Source organism: Procambarus clarkii, chromosome 84 (genome assembly GCF_040958095.1).
Source record: "Procambarus clarkii isolate CNS0578487 chromosome 84, FALCON_Pclarkii_2.0, whole genome shotgun sequence".
NCBI classification, from domain to species: Eukaryota; Metazoa; Arthropoda; class Malacostraca; order Decapoda; family Cambaridae; genus Procambarus; species Procambarus clarkii.
This window is the reverse complement of record NC_091233.1, coordinates 23,140,832-23,156,942: the sequence shown is the minus strand read 5'-3', so window position 1 is coordinate 23,156,942 and position 16,111 is coordinate 23,140,832. Positions and strand designations below refer to the sequence as shown.

At 40.7% G+C, this 16,111-nt stretch overlaps 1 protein-coding gene across 1 annotated transcript in view; it reads left to right on the top strand.

The window, feature by feature from the left end:
* Window positions 1–16,111, top strand: part of NaCP60E (Na channel protein 60E) — a 595,756-nt gene that overhangs the window by 497,480 nt on the left and 82,165 nt on the right. The window contains exons 24-26 of the mRNA XM_069316634.1: window positions 3,088–3,290; window positions 3,699–3,971; window positions 9,481–9,700. Coding sequence (XP_069172735.1) covers window positions 3,088–3,290; window positions 3,699–3,971; window positions 9,481–9,700 — 696 coding nt within the window. The remainder of the gene's footprint in view (window positions 1–3,087; window positions 3,291–3,698; window positions 3,972–9,480; window positions 9,701–16,111) is intronic.

Here is a 16,111-nt window from a genome sequence, read left to right as displayed (position 1 = left end):
AATCTGTAAAGGAGTAGAAAGCATAACTCCTTACCAAAACATAAACTTAATCATATTCTATAAAACAAAGACGACTACCAACCTTCTCATTAAACACAGGCCCGAAGCTGATGGAGAACACTTTACAGCAGTCAAACGTGATGTATATTGACACCTGTCCTCACGAAGGATGTAGCCTTCAATCTAAGTATATAGGTATGATGTCGACCAAGCTGATGAGGCGTTTGATTTGTCATCTTCAATCAGGTGCCCCTAAAAATCATACGAGACAAGCCCATAACATCACCCCTAACAAGAAAGATATTGAATAAAAATACTTGTATAATAGACAAAATCCGAGATGTAAGAAGATTACAAATTTTGGAACTAAGCCACATAAAAATAGAACAACCCACCATAAATAACCAAATTATGGAACTGTTCACGTTACCCACCATGAGAGTAAGAACAAGACCAGAACGTGAAGATGCCAACATAGAAGACACTGCTCAACATGCCACGCCCACTACACCTGATTAATCTTTGTATATGCTTTGCCCCTATTTATGTCCCCTATCCTTGCCCTAGTTATGTCCTATTCTTTCTTTATGATGTATTCCTCACCTTTTTGTTTTATGCACCTGACCACGTTAATGGCATTGATCCAATATACCTAGCACTGTCCCTTTACGTGAGAATGAACCATTTAAGTTCGAAATGTGTAATTTTATAACAAGTGTAATATATTCTTTAGTTAATTATTTCATTTCCTTCACCTCAAACAAAGATGACATTTGGAGAGATCCTCTTCTAATTAAACTGAACCCAGATGCAAGAGCACTAGTCATAGGGATAGAAGCCCTAAACAAGAAAATAATCAATACAGAATATGCAGTCATATTCAATGAAACACACACACACACATATATATTTATATTTATATATATATATATATATATATATATATATATATATATATATATATATATGTCGTACCTAGTAGCCAGAACTCACTTCTGAGCCTACTTTGCAAGGCCCGATTTGCCTAATAAGCCAAGTTTTCATGAACTAATGATTTTTCGACTACCTAACCTACCTAACCTAACCTAACCTAACTTTTTCGGCTACCTAACCTAACCTAACCTATAAAGATAGGTTAGGTTAGGTTAGGTAGGGTTGGTTAGGTTCGGTCATATATCTACGTTAATTTTAACTCCAATAAAAAGAAATTGACCTCATACATAATGAAATGGGTAGCTTTATCATTTCATAAGAAAAAAATTAGAGAAAATACATTAATTCAGGAAAACTTGGCTTATTAGGCAAATTGGGACTTGCATAGTAGTCCAAAAAGTGCGTTCTGGCTACTAGGTACGACATATATATATATATATATATATATATATATATATATATATATATATATATATATATATATAATGTATATATATATAAAATACATATATATATATATATATATATATAATGTATATATATATATAAAATACATATATATATATATATATATATATATATATATATAAAATACATATATATAAATACTTATATATATATAATTATAATCACACTTATATAAGACACCTTACCTACAAATGGGCTGAAAAAAGAATTGAGTATAAACCAAGGATATTCAGGCTAGGCCTTATATCCTTGGATTCAGAATGTGTACAGTTGGAGCACAAACAGTATCTCATAAGTCATGTTATATAAGCAAGTTAGTAAAACTGTGCATGGAAATATCTAAATAGATCAGTAAATGTAGACAGAAAATATTCCATTCTTGTAATCTAAATAATGGCAAGACAAATTAGTAATATACATTTTTCTTGGATAGTGACTTCTTTTAAACTAAGACAAAATTTTGTTTACATAAATAGCACAAATAGCAATAAGTATGAAAAACATAAATGGTATGTCTTGTTAAGTGAACTTTCCTTGCTTTTTTATATTTATTCTATTTATCATCTATATTATTATAGTGTATAATTGGTTTTTACTCACTAAAAGTCTTCCGCAAGTAAGATGTTTCTGTAGTTGTCAGCAGCACATTTGTCTGCTCCTTACACAAACACTAGAACTGCTTTTTGTGTTTCCTTCTACACCCTATGTAACACACTAAGCCCATGCAAGAACAGCACTTGAAAAACACATGAAGCACACAACTGGTTATCTCAAGCAGGCTTAGCCATTGTGTTTTGTCATGTGGTCAAAGAGTTTAGTGGCTTTGATTCACCTGCAAGAAGAAATTGCTAGTCTGTTCTTTTTGAGATACATCACTTAGTACTTTTCAAATGTTCATGTTATTAGGTGCTGCTTAAACTTTCGCAGCTTAATGGAAGCACATAACAAAACTCTGCAATTAACAGTACAGTATTGTCAAGTTATTTGTATATTGTGTTTACATTTAATTTTATCTAGATTTTTCAATTTAAGTTTTGTTTGTGTATTCCAGTTTGACTTTTATATCAGTGACCCTAACACTTTTATCAACTAGACACAGTAAGTTCTGTTTTACACCCCCCTAACTTCATTATGGCTGTATTTATGGCATTAATTATGATTATAAACATAATTTTAATATTTTTGTAGAATAAGTTTTTCTAAAGGGGATGTCCACTAGACTAGCCAATGGGCTTGTGATGTCATTGTCTATCCAAAGTTATTTAGGAGTGATATATAATAAGAAAGAATTTTATTGATGCCAATTTCAGAATGTGTAAAATATCTTAACAGTATCATCCTGAAACCTCTTAAGTATAGAATGACAAAACTGCCCTTTTATGTTACAGTATTAGGTTAATGTCTAATCGAAAGTGAAGCCTACATAGGTTAGTGGTAATTTGTAACTCTCATACAGCTCATTTTTATCCAAATATTTTCCAAATAGCTAATGTCCTTTTTGTTAAATTGCATTAGGCCTGCTAGTTTTTTTGGCCATCCCCTTCTAACTGATAACATGACAAAAATAGCCCCATTGATTATAGGAATTAACTATTTGGTCTGGGTCCAGCGCAGAGACTACCTTTAATACCCAGATAATTATCCATTATTTACTTATTTCTAAGTTCATCATTCATGTTGTTCCAGGCTGCTAAGGGAATAAGGAAGCTGCTGTTTGCCCTCATAGTATCTCTCCCAGCACTGTTTAATATTGGTGCATTGCTGTTCCTCATCACTTTTATCTATGCCATCATTGGCATGGCAGTGTTTGGCCATGTACAGCGGAAAGGGGCTCTTGATGACCTTGTCAACTTTGAGACCTTTGGCAACAGTATGATGCTATTATTTAGGTAAATTTATGACCTCCTGCATTAATGTTACAATGTTCTATTTAATTAATGGTCTGTTCATATTTTGTTATAACTAATGTTAAATTTAAAATTTTAATTATAAATTAGCATTAGATTATATTAGCATTATAAATTAGATTATATTATCATTTTGAAAGTTTCATTTAAAGTAAATGTTATAAAGACAGTAATACATCAACATATTTATACATAGAGTACTTAGGTTGCAAACTATCAACTTATGAATGCAAGAAAATACTGTTACTGAATGTCTGTTGTTTAAGCCCTTGCTAAATCTTAATACTGTAACTGAAAAAAAATGAGATTAAATTTTAGCCTTTTCAAATGTAAGAAAGTGTGATAACTGATATTAATAATTAGAAACTCTTTCTCTCTTTTTTTTATCAGACTTATCACCTCAGCAGGCTGGAACGATGTCTTAGACCCCTTGATGGCTCAGCCTCCAGACTGTGACATCAACTACATGAACCAGCCCAATGGCAATTGCGGCCACCCTGCCATCGCCATTGTGTTCTTTGTATCATTCATCATCATCAACTTCATGATTGTAATCAATATGTACATTGCTGTTATTCTCGAAAATTTCAACCAAGCCCACAAAGAGGAGGAGATTGGCATTGTGGAAGATGACCTGGAGATGTTTTATGTTAGATGGTCCAAGTGAGTAGCATTCTTGTTTACTATTTCATTCTGAATTTTTGTATTGTAATCTTTTATTCACTTTAAATATATATATCTTAACAAATACAGTACAGTGCAGTCCCAATTATCAGAAATGGCTTTACCCAAAAAACCTAGCGTTGAATGTAATGAAACGCTATTTTCTGGATGAGACCCGGTGGCTTCCCGGAGCTTACTAGGCTGATATACTAATGTCAGACTTTGCATCAGTCATGTGTATGGAGTTCTGTGGGCCTACTGGAAACCACAAGCCAGAACCTGGCCCCCTCAGAGAGGCATGGGGAGCAATGGCCTATAGACACACCCATGTGGTTGGAAGCATTCTATGTCTGCCATCGACTGGGTCAGGCACCCAGTAAGGTAAGCATCCCAAAACAAACCCCTATTCTAGTGAAAGTATTGTTACCAAAAGCCAAACAAGTGGATAGAACTCCCCTCAAAGAAACGAGCAAACGAGCAAGATGTCACACGTCTCCGTGCCACTGTCTGTGCATCTCCCCCTTGCCCTTGTTTGGCCTTGGGTAGGGACTGGTATTGTGGTGGTTAGGGCATCAAGGTGTTGCACGGCCTGCCACCTACGCAGCGACCGTTTCCTGTTGCCTCTGGGGATGGTGTACTTTTACAGGGTTTTTCTTTTGTTTTTCTTTTAATTTGCTTGGTGGGGATCTGCCTAGTGTGGGTATAGTTCCACTGGTAGTGTTTGGTGGCTCTCTGCTAGGCCCCCTTGATTGTACACGTCGCAGGGGTTTTCAGTGTTGCATCCCCCCTTGTTAGCTTGGGTGTTTAACCGGTTAGCCACACCTTGCCCAGGCTTCCCATAGCAGTCAGCCTACGGGCCCTGGAAAACCTTGTCGGGGCTCGGTGGACTATTGGATGTGTCTTCCGGGTTCCTTCCCGTCTTGTGTGGGTTCGTTGGTTGCAGTGCCCTTGTCTCAGGGTGACAGTCACCACTTTTACCTCCATCATGCTGCCTGTTGGGTCACTGACACCTTGACCCGGAGCCATGCGAGTTGTATTCTCTGCTTGTTCTGCCGTACTCTCCTGATGTCATTACTGTTTAGAGTGCAGGTGGCATCCGTATTGCAAACTTGGTTCAGATTGCTGCAATGCGCTAGGCTGGTTTTCTTCCCGAATGCCCCGGGGCTGCCTAGTTTTGGTTAGGTGCTGTTCGCCCCTTTCCCTCCCTGTTCCGTGCTCCTGACTGTCTGCTGGTTTCAGGGTCAGGGCAGGGTTTAGTTGGTGCCGAGACCCAGGCGGCTTTGGGGGCTGCCCTGTTCTTGTTGGGGACTGAGGTTTTTGAGCCTGTTCTTCCTGCCAAGGCTTCTTGTTCTTACCAGCAGCCCATCTTTGCTGCCTTTCCCCTGGACTCTTCCTTCTCTTTAACCCTTAAATGGTGCATGGCTATATACCATTTGACACCCACAGGCGCATACAAAAAAAAAACAAAAAACTTTTTTCTTCCTTACCTGTTAAGTTGTGTTCCCTGATCATGGGGAAAAAAAAAAAATCATTTGTACTTACCGGCAATGTAATTGAGCCGAGAAGATGGGTGATGACGTCACAGTTTGCATGTTCGCTCATGCACGGTGCGTCCTAGAGGCATCGCACGCAGTCTTCAAGCAGCCAGAGTTGCCATGAATTTATTTTCGCGTCATTATTTGCAGTGTCTAAGCGTGTATTCTTTGCAATATTAGTCACTAATTATGTTGCACATAATGTTACTTCACAGTTATTGTCAATATATATTGCATACATCGAGTATACACATGCGCGCACAAACGTTTTCCATTACGGCATTATATTATGTACAGTAATCACAATGTTCATTATTTTATATGTACACACTAGCACGCACTATGTACAAGTTTTTGCATTATTATTGCACATTTAGAAATCTTGGAGTGAGTGGTAGTTGTTGAAGCAGTCAACAGCACACAATGCAACTCCACACCCTTCGCACCATGTTTGCACCATTTTACGTTTCTGTTCTCTTCGTTTTGTTGTTTTACATACTACGCATGCACGTTAGCCTATTGCACGCTTTCCACCTGGTGGCAAATTCTTTAGTCTGTGTTGCTGAAAGGCATCTATGTGAGCGAGCCTGGGTGTTACAGCATGCTGCAACACTGGGTTCATGATTGGTCTTCGTATGCCAGGGACTTCTTGACCAAACTTTGCTAATAACTGTGTTGCAAGTGTAAAAGCAAATGAACGGAAAATAGGTTTACGTCCAGTTTTCACCAGATACAAATTATAGCAGTTCAACATGCTCATGCCAACAAGATGGAAAAACACTTTTTTCGTCCACTTCAATGTTTTCCGCACACACTCGATAGTGCCAATCATCATGTCAGCCTTATCAATCAAACGCATGTTGAGATTGTAGTCAAGAACACAATCTGGCTTATATACTGGTTCTCTTGTTACACGGTGCACCTTGCCACTGTTCAACATTGTACCCTCATGAACGGTTGTCAGCAGGTTCACTTCTCTCTTGTCTTTCCACCGTACCGAGAGTATTTGATCACATTTCCATACCTGGCACTCACCAACTGCAAGTCCACCGTCAAAACTGACCACCCTTCTTCGTGCCTTTACTGTGCCAACCAATCCGGTTCTATTTTCAATCAAGAACCTAGCTAGTAATGGACTTGTATAGTAATTATCTGTGTATAGGATGTGGCCCTTGTTCATCCATGGTGCCATCAGTGACTTCACCACACTACCCGAGAAACCATGTTCGTTGTTACCGGGAATGTCTACATCACTAGCTGAATACAGAATCATGTGTAACATGTATCCTGTTTCATAGTCGCACAGTACAAAGAATTTCAAGCCAAATCTGTTTCGTTTGGAGGGAATATACTGTTTGAATGAAACACGTCCTCATTCACGGTGGATGCCTTTCGGCAAGACTGATCGAGGTAGAGTTACCTGTTCCTCTTCACCTGGTCCAGCTGTTGCTTCGGTTTCTGGCTCGGTTGGAGTCCTTCCCGAGGAGAGTAGTTCTTATGGTCTCTTGGTGGCTGGCCCAGCTGTGTTTTCAGATGCTGCTTGATTGGTGTCCGAACCCGGAGCGTTTCCCGCAGCTCCGCCTCTTTTGGCAAGTCGGACCGGTCCTGTACATGACTGGTTCGGCCTTCTCCTCGGCTCTTCGCGTCTGCTTTGTTATGCGGGTGTATAACCATCTCTATGGTGATCAGGTGGCTTCGTTGATGGTGTCCCACTTGCGAGCTTCGTCTCGGCGACAGTGTGACATTCCTGGCGTTTCTATTAACCATTTTCTTGCTCTTCGTAGGTTGTCTTCTCTTTCGCATTGCGTTATCTTTTCCTTTCTTGGGTTTTCAGAACTGTTAATTGATGCTTCTTACTGTCGCCTCATATTGTGCGGCGCTGGTGGTGCCACTCCGGCTTGTGTTCGGGGTGGACATCACATCCTCCCCCCCGTTTCATACATTTCTCGTGTTGTTTCACCTCCGGCCTGCTCATGCATCGCCTGAACCGTCCTGGTCCTTGATCAGGGTGCCCTCTTATCCTTCCTCTCCTCAGTTTGTGGTAGCCCCTTCGGTTCAAGATTGTTTTTCAAAGGCCATATTTTGTTGGCATTGGCCTCTGTGGGTCGGGTCGGCTTCCGGCTCTCCTCCGGCGCAGAGGTTTCTGATCTTTTGGTACTGGTGGTAGGTTTGTACGCTTGCAGCCTTTCTCCGCTCCTCTGGCGACAGTTAAGACTGCTGCTTTTCGGAGGGGTCCTTGGGTTATTGATGCATGGTTGGTTCGGCCGTGGGTGCGACATGTGTTGTCCAGTTGCGGCTCTTCGCCATTACCTGCGTGCCATGGCTGGGGATGTGCTTTGGGTTCATCCTGTTCCCCTCGTTCCCTGTTTCAGGGCTCGGGTCTCCCAGGTCATCCGCAGGTTTCTTAAGTCTACCAGCCTGTAGTCTATTCTTGTGCTCGTGCTGTTCGGACGTTTGCAGCTTTCGCTGCAGTGTTTGGTGACGTCTTGGGCTCATTTCAGGCACCAGGATTTGGAGGTCGCACAGGTTCATGGACGCTCGTTTCATTTGTGAGCATGTCTGCTCCTGTGTGTTCATGTGTTGCTTTGGGTTGCAGTTTGCTGCCTGTTGTCTTGACTTTGCATTGCGGAGTTTGTGACGGCCGCCTCCTGGGTCAGCCCTTTCTTTTCCTTTTCTTTGGGTATGAAGCTCCAGGGAGCCGTAGGGGGCTCCCCACAGAAAATTAGCGTTGAATGTAATGAAACGCCGTTTTCTGGGTGAACCCTGGAGGCTCCCTGGCAACCCTCCCTCCCACCGGTCGGCATTTTTTTCACGTTGGTTGAGGCTTAGCTTCCGAACTGGTACTAGCAGCCCTCCCTCTCCCCCTTCTCCTCTCGGGGCAGGGAGGGCTGTGCGGACGAGCGGTGCGGCAGTAAAGTGTGATGTTTACTTGTTTGCTTGTTTCCTTGGGATTGTAAGGAGTTTCTACCACTCTGTTCGTTTTTTTGTTTTAGTTTCTTACCATGTGTGGTTTGTTTTGTTTTGCCTACCTTTCTGGGTGCCTAACTCCGGTCGATGGCAGATAAGGAAAACCCCCCAACCATAAGGGGGTTTTCCAGAGCCATTGCTCCCTGAAACCTCTCTGAAGGGGCCAGGTTCTGGTCCCTGGTAGGTCTGAACTTCATAGCTAATGTCCCAGTCTAACATAACATACATTAGCCCGATAAGCTCTAGGGAGCCTTTGGGGCTCACTAAGAAAATGGCGTTTCATTACATTCAATGCTATTTTGTTTTGCCTGTTTTAACATGTTTCTAAAGTGAGACATAGCAGTGTCATTTAACTTGTTTAAAATATAGTTTGTCACAGCTAAGGAATTTCTTCCTTCTGTCCTCCTCTGAAGACAATTCCTCAACTGCCATGTGTTGTGACACATCTTTACAGATTGAGTGCCGAGCAAATATTATTATTAATAATTTATTTGCAAGAAAGTACAATGAGTTGGTGTGGATTACATAAGATAGGTATTTTTCACATTCATGCAAAGCCACTAACACCCATAGCATTTCGGGCAAATGGTTGACTATTGAACATTTCTGTGGGGAAGTCCCGTAGTCTCCTGGGAGCCTCTAGAGCTCGACCCAGAAAATGGTGTTTCATTACATTCAATGCTGGGTTTTTCCTTGAATAAGGTGTTCGAGTGCCAAATTGTTCAAGATCAGAGCTTTTCAAATGCCAGGGAATCACTGTATATCAAATACTGCCATACCTCTATATAAGACCTTCCAATTTATGTAATTTAAACTTTCATTTGGTGAGCTTTTATAACCGCTTTTCAGTTTATATGCTTTAAGTTTAACTGTGTCTATTTTGCAAATATAAATATCAAATATAAAAATTTGAAAATAAAAATATAAATTATAAGAGACTTGATGAAGCTGAATTGGCTGAATTGTAATACAATTTTTATGTATTAATTAACATGCCATATTTTCAGGTATGATCCCCATGCCACACAATTTATCAACTTCTCGCAACTCTCAGACTTCATTGCTAGTCTAGACGGTCCCTTTGGGATCCCCAAGCCAAATACTGTTGCCCTAGTGTCTTTCGACCTTCCCATCGCTAAGGGGGATAAGATCCACTGCCTGGACATCCTTCATGCTCTTACAAAACATGTCCTCGGGCATGTGGAGGAAACCGAGGAATTTAAGAGGGTGAGTGGATCTGCAAGTTGTTGGCAAATTAGGTTATCAAAACCACGAACTTTTCATACCAAAATCCATGGGCAGTTGTACTTAGTCAGTTGTGTGTTGATGGTGGATGTGATGTGTAATGTGTAGGTGTGAACAGTTGTAATGACATTAACATTCATCATGTGATCTTAAAGTTACTAATCATATGATCATTGTTGTTACTGATGTTAGTACACAGGGGTATGGTATTCCATTAAGGGGCAGACCACGTGTTGGATGGATGGTTCTCTAATTACTAGACTACCATTTTGTGTACTGTTGGCTATTGGAAAACTACAATTTTCATTTGTCTTTCAGTCAGTTACGACCATCTTTATACACGTTGTCTATTTTATTTTTGCTTTTTATAACAAGGTCATTTGCCTTCAGTTATATTTTCATATTCTCCCCCCTCCCATCCTGGAGCCATGCACTTGTTAATGTGTTTATGTGGTGGAATAATTGGCAGGAATGCATTATAGTACATGCAGATTTTATCATTTATTTATATTATTTCGTTAAACTTTTTAAATTATGGACAAATTTTGTTGTATAAAGTTGATGGCGTTGTGTGGTAGGAACCAGATGTGTTTTTAAAGTATCCAGATTTGGGACTCATTTACCAAGCTAACACAATAATGCAAGAGAAGGATTAAATGCTATACTGATCTATGTAAAATTTCTAAGAAGGCCTCCACAGTATCTGCTCGAGACACGTACTGGTATGCCTGCCAAATCTTCAGAACCATATTTAGCTTTTATAACTCATGAGCATCTACCAGAGACCAGCACCAGAATTTAGTCTACTCAATAGAGGGAAAGGGAACTAGTGGGATCTAGGATCAGTAACCAAGAGAAAAGTTCAACATAAAGGTAGAGTGCACCAAAACATCAATGCATGGATCACATTTGTAATGATGATCCTTACTCTATAAACAACTGTTACCCTGGCCAACACATTGGTTCATAGCTCAACCCCCGATAACTTAACATCCCCGGTTCATAGATGGCAACCCCGATAACTTGGTGCTCTGGGCAACTAACCAAACCATTCACTCAACTAGTGTCCTGTCCTGTGCTACTCATATGGCTTGAAAAGGGTGTACAGTCTCCTTTTCCAGATAAGTACTGGTCTTCCTTTGGACAATGTTTGACAGAGGGGCCTGTGCTTTTTTTTTTTGTTCCTTTAGCTACCCGTGATTAAGTGCCTCACTTTACATGTGCCCAAGTTTACTATTCACAACAGCTGTGTGAGACCAGGGTTCTCTTCTTTGGTTGCCATTAGCAATGCTTTTGCCTTCAACCAGAGTTCTCTTACCTGAGGAGGTTTGGGTTTTCCATTGATGAACAGTGGAACCTCGACTGACGAGAGCCTCAAATTACGAGCATTTTGAGTAACAAGCGCGCCGATTGCTGACAATTTGTATCAATTGATGAGTGCTCGTTTGATTAACGAAAAAACCAAACCACATGGTGCATTCCCGCAGCTTCTCGCACATTCTCGGACGCCTCCGACAATGCAAATAAATTATTTTTTTGTGTAACCCCTTAACTGCGTTGCCTTCAAATATGACACCCCCCAGTGTGCAGGAAATAAATTCTCTGGATTTTTTTTTTTTTAAAGTGTCAAGTGTCAAACCCTTCCCTGAGTATAGGTATGTAAAAAATAAATCAAAATTGTACTTACTTTAACTGCTATGGGGTCCGTAAGTTGGGGGCGTGACGTCATCATTCCCCATTTGCCCATGACGTACGCTCCCGGGGCCAGTAGGGCGCTCGGGGCGGGGCGCACGAGTTGCCGCGAATATATTTTTGTTAATTTTTTGCGCACAGTTTCAAATACATTTTATTTGTTTTTACGTGCTAATCCTATGTGTAATGAACACGTACACTATATTATGGCAGTAAAACATCCGTACTGTCCGAAGACACTGTGTTACGTGCACGACACTTGTGTACACATATGTTGCACATATTTACCGTGTATCATACTAATTTATGTATATATACAATCTATTTACACAATGTACACTGTCACACAGTATATACATTCACCGTCAACACACACACCGAACTCCTCGAGTGCGAGCAGCCACACCCAGCCAGCCAGTCCTCCCTTATTCCTCCAACATTGTACTCGCCTTCACCCCTCCTCCCACCATACTGTTATTCACACTAATGTTTCAGGTTCATTTATGTATATTTACAACACATTTACACACTCTACACTGTCACACACCACAAACATACTCAGAGCTCCGCGATTATGAGCTACCACAAGCCTGCTAGCAGTTCTGGGGCTGTTTGCCCCTGATTGGACTTTGTGCCTTCTGGACGTTTTTTTTTGTCTCACCTCTCGTCTGCTTTAATTTCCCACATTTGCTGGCATGATTTCGGCTCTCTTGCGCCAGTTGCGTCTCCATTTGTTTTGGTGGTCATTTTCTTTTCTGTGGGTCGCTTCCCTGCCTGGTCCCCAGGGCGGCACTGTGGTTTGTTTGTTTACATGTGCTGGGAGTGTGCGTTCACTTTTTAAGGGAGTTTTCTGGGTGTATGAACTCCGCGAGTATGAGCTGCCACACCCAGCCAGCCAGTCTTCCCTCTCTCCTCCAACATCGTACTCGCCATCCCTCCTCCCACCCTACTCTTACTGTTTATATTACACTATTTACATATGTTATGTATATCTATCTACATGTTTTATTCACCAGAACTGCAAGTAAGCCGGTATTGTGTCCAAACAGTACAGGTGCTACCATACACTGCATGAGAAATCACACAGCAGACAACGCTACGATTATGACGTCACCTCCCTCACCAAAATAGCTCCTCCCAACATACTCCTGTTATTACACTATATATACACACTGTATATACCCATGTACATATGTGTTCCCCATAGCGAACCACTACGCTAGTATGGTGAGCAAAACAAGAGTGGCTGCTATACACAGTGGAGGCTACCTCAATTCGACTTGAGAATGGTCCAGGACGGACCGAAACGTCGTCGTCCCTTCGACTTCTAGTGTGTGGTCTGGTCAACCTACCTCAATTCTCTCCCTCCCTCCCTCACCAAAATTCCTCCTTCCACAATACTATGCACAATGCTAATTATAACCACAACCCTGGTCACTAATTCCTGTAAATGAATAATTGACCACACATTTATTTTGAAAAGGAACCTAAGAAGTCATTTGAAGATTCCTAGATGGACGAAATAATGCTGTGGTGCTGTGGCTAGCGCTGTGAACATCGTGAACAGCATTGAATCACTGATATTTGAACATTGTTCCCAGTCATTATCACACTCAGGCTCTTCTATAATACTATCATGGCTAAATAATACAGATTGTATATATATTTTGACATTATTAGGCGATGCTGTGGTCACACGCTGAACAGCAGAGCTGTGCGCTCGTACTGCGAGCGCCAGCCTTGGTTGCTCACTCACTACTGAGGCTCTCACACCCGGGAATGTGAACCACGATTTTTTTTAAAGATGGCGTCTGTTTACAAGAGCCCTGAGGAAGCTGATGTGAACCCCATGTAGCCACAGGAGTTTTGAATGGAAAGTGAAAAATAAGAATTCCCGGAGGCACGTTGCGCAAACCAGACGTGGGCCTGCAGGCACGTTGCGCAGTTTAAGGGTTAAAGATGCTAATGATGCAATAAGGTAAAGGGGTGATTGCTGTGATGTTGTAAAGCATTGAATTTATTTGTAGAATAAACAAACAAAAAATGAAAAAAGTTGAAAAAAGAAAAATGTCATAAAGGTTTGTTTAGTGTGTGCCAGGTAGGCTGCTCCATTGTTAATAAATAAATGAAAAATACAAAACAAATTGAACACATTTGAAACAAAGAAAGATTGTCATAATGGAGCAGCCTACCTGACAAACACTAAACGAAACTTTATGACATTTTCCTTTTTTCAAATTTATTCAATTTTTGTATTTGTCATTTTTTTTTTAAGAAAAATGAGGCAGCCTACATGACAAACACTGAACGAGCCTTTTGCTACAAAAAAAAAAAGTGAACAAAGTTGAAAAAAGAACAAATGTCATAAAGGTTTGTTTAGTGTATGTCAGGTAGGCTGCTCCATGTTTCTTAAAAAAAAAAGGAAAAAAAAAAAAAAAAAATAATTGAACAAATTTGAAAAAGGAAAAATGTCATAAAAGTTTGTTCAGTGTATGTCAGGTAGGCTGTTCCATTATTTAAAAAATCGAATATCATATTGATGTTTTTCAGTGGTGGAACAGATTATTTTTATTTCCAATATTTTAAATGGGGAATTCGTTTTGAAAGACGAGCATTTCACATGACGAGCTCGGTGCGTGAACGGATTAAATTCATTAATCGAGGTGCCACTGTACCTTCTCTTGAGGGGCCTTGTTTTGGGTAGTGTATGGAAATTGGTCCTCTGCAAAGCCCAGTGGTAGAAGTGGCTACATATATGTGCTCTGGCTGCAGTCTCGCTGAGCTTTGTTAGGGGATGCACTGTTGTGGAGCATGACGGACAGTTCTAGTGTTTTTGTGGTGGCACACCACTTCTTTGATGTGTGTTCCCAAGTCAGGGGAATGGGTTCTTTTCATGAGACACTCCTAGCATCTAGCGTCTTGGCATAGACTTCATTAGTAGGTGCCAGGTCCATGGTTGGAGGAATGTGTGTTGTGTTCTCTTTCATACTTACTGTCACAGTGCTCCTTCCTGTGTGTGTTCTGTTATCATGGTTGCCTTTGATTATGTGTTGTGCATGATGTTATTTCTATTGGAACCAATGAATACAAGAACCCCTCTTCCCCACCAAATAGAATCTTGAATTAACAGGTACAGAAAGTGGTGTTGAACATATCTGGAAGGTGTACTCTTTGTTTATTTGGATTATAAATGAGCAGTTGTCTTGCCTCCTCCTTTCTGCCTGTTTTTGTTTTTTAATTCTTTGCCCCAAGGTCTGCACTGTTTTTGGGGCCCCCCTTGCTGGGGGTGGTTTTTCAAGCAGCAGCTACTTTTATCTTGTGCAGTGTAATTTGGGCTTCAGTGCTTCAAAGTTTATTCCCTTACTGGCTGGCAAGACGGAGCCAAAAGAGCTACTTTTATGAACATGTGCTAGGTATGCCTTTTCAACTCATCTCTCTTGCAGGTTCAGATACCTGAGGTATGATGTATTTGGCTTCCCTATCCTTCACTTGTTGAGCCCTAACATGGTCTCGATCTTTGGTACACCATCCTTTGTCAGTACAGTATTGAGATTTTTCAGAGACCGAGATTCTTATGACAGTCCCAAAGATTTGAGTTGTTACTGTCTGTTGTTGATGCCTTGTTGTCTGGTTCTCCAACATTTCACATCAGTTTTATGTTCCTTGGGATTAGTCTTTTTTTCTTCTTTATAGTTTATTGGGACATTGTTGCCCAATGCTGTCACTTCTTTTGGTTTGGTCTTGGTGGTTGATTTTAACCACTGCACTGCGCAAAGCGCCTTTAGGCGCTCAGAGAGTTGTGCTCTTTGTTTTTTAATTTGGCTATATTTTAATGTTTTTTAATGTTTTCATTACTATTTGTGTTTTGAAATGGAAATAGTTGACTTTGGAAACATTTTGACATTAAATTTACCTGAACATTTGTAAAAATAACGAAAATATGTCCTTGACAATTGCACCAAGACGTTTTTGCCGAAAATAGGTGAGCAGTGCAAGGGTTAAGGTGAATATCTCATCTGTCCATTCCTCCCTTTGTCTCAGATATTCCTTTTACAACTGGAACAATGGTTTCATTCATTTAGAGGGGGAACCTCTCACACAGGACGAATACGGCTTCCATTGATGTGCCAGCTAGCTGCTTCCTTGGCGATATTTTCAAAAAGTACTCCAAACAGTTTATACAATTGAAAAGAAAAAGCATTTAACCCTTTAACTGCGCAACGCGCCTGCAGGCCCAGGCTTCGGGTGCGCAACGCGCCTCCGGGTGTTTTTATTTTTCACGTTCCATTCAAAACTCCCGCGGATTCATGGGGTTCACATCAGCTTCCTCAGGGCTCTTGTAAACAGACGCCATCTTTAAAAAAAATCATGGTCCACATTGCCGGGTGTCAGAGCCTCAGTAGTGAGTGAGCAACCAAGGCTGGCGCTCGCAGCATGAGCGCACAGCTCTGCTGTTCAGTGTGTGACCACAGCACCGCCTAATAATGTCAAAATATATATATAACCTGTATTATTTAGCCATGATAGTATTATAGAAGAGCCTGAGTGGGATAATGACTGTGTACAATGTTCAAATATCAGTGATTCAATGCTGTTCATGATGTTCACAGCGCTAGCCACAGCACCACAGCATTATTTTGTCCATCTAGGAATCTTCAAAAGACTTCTTAGGTTCCTTTTCATAATAAACTTGTGGTCAAT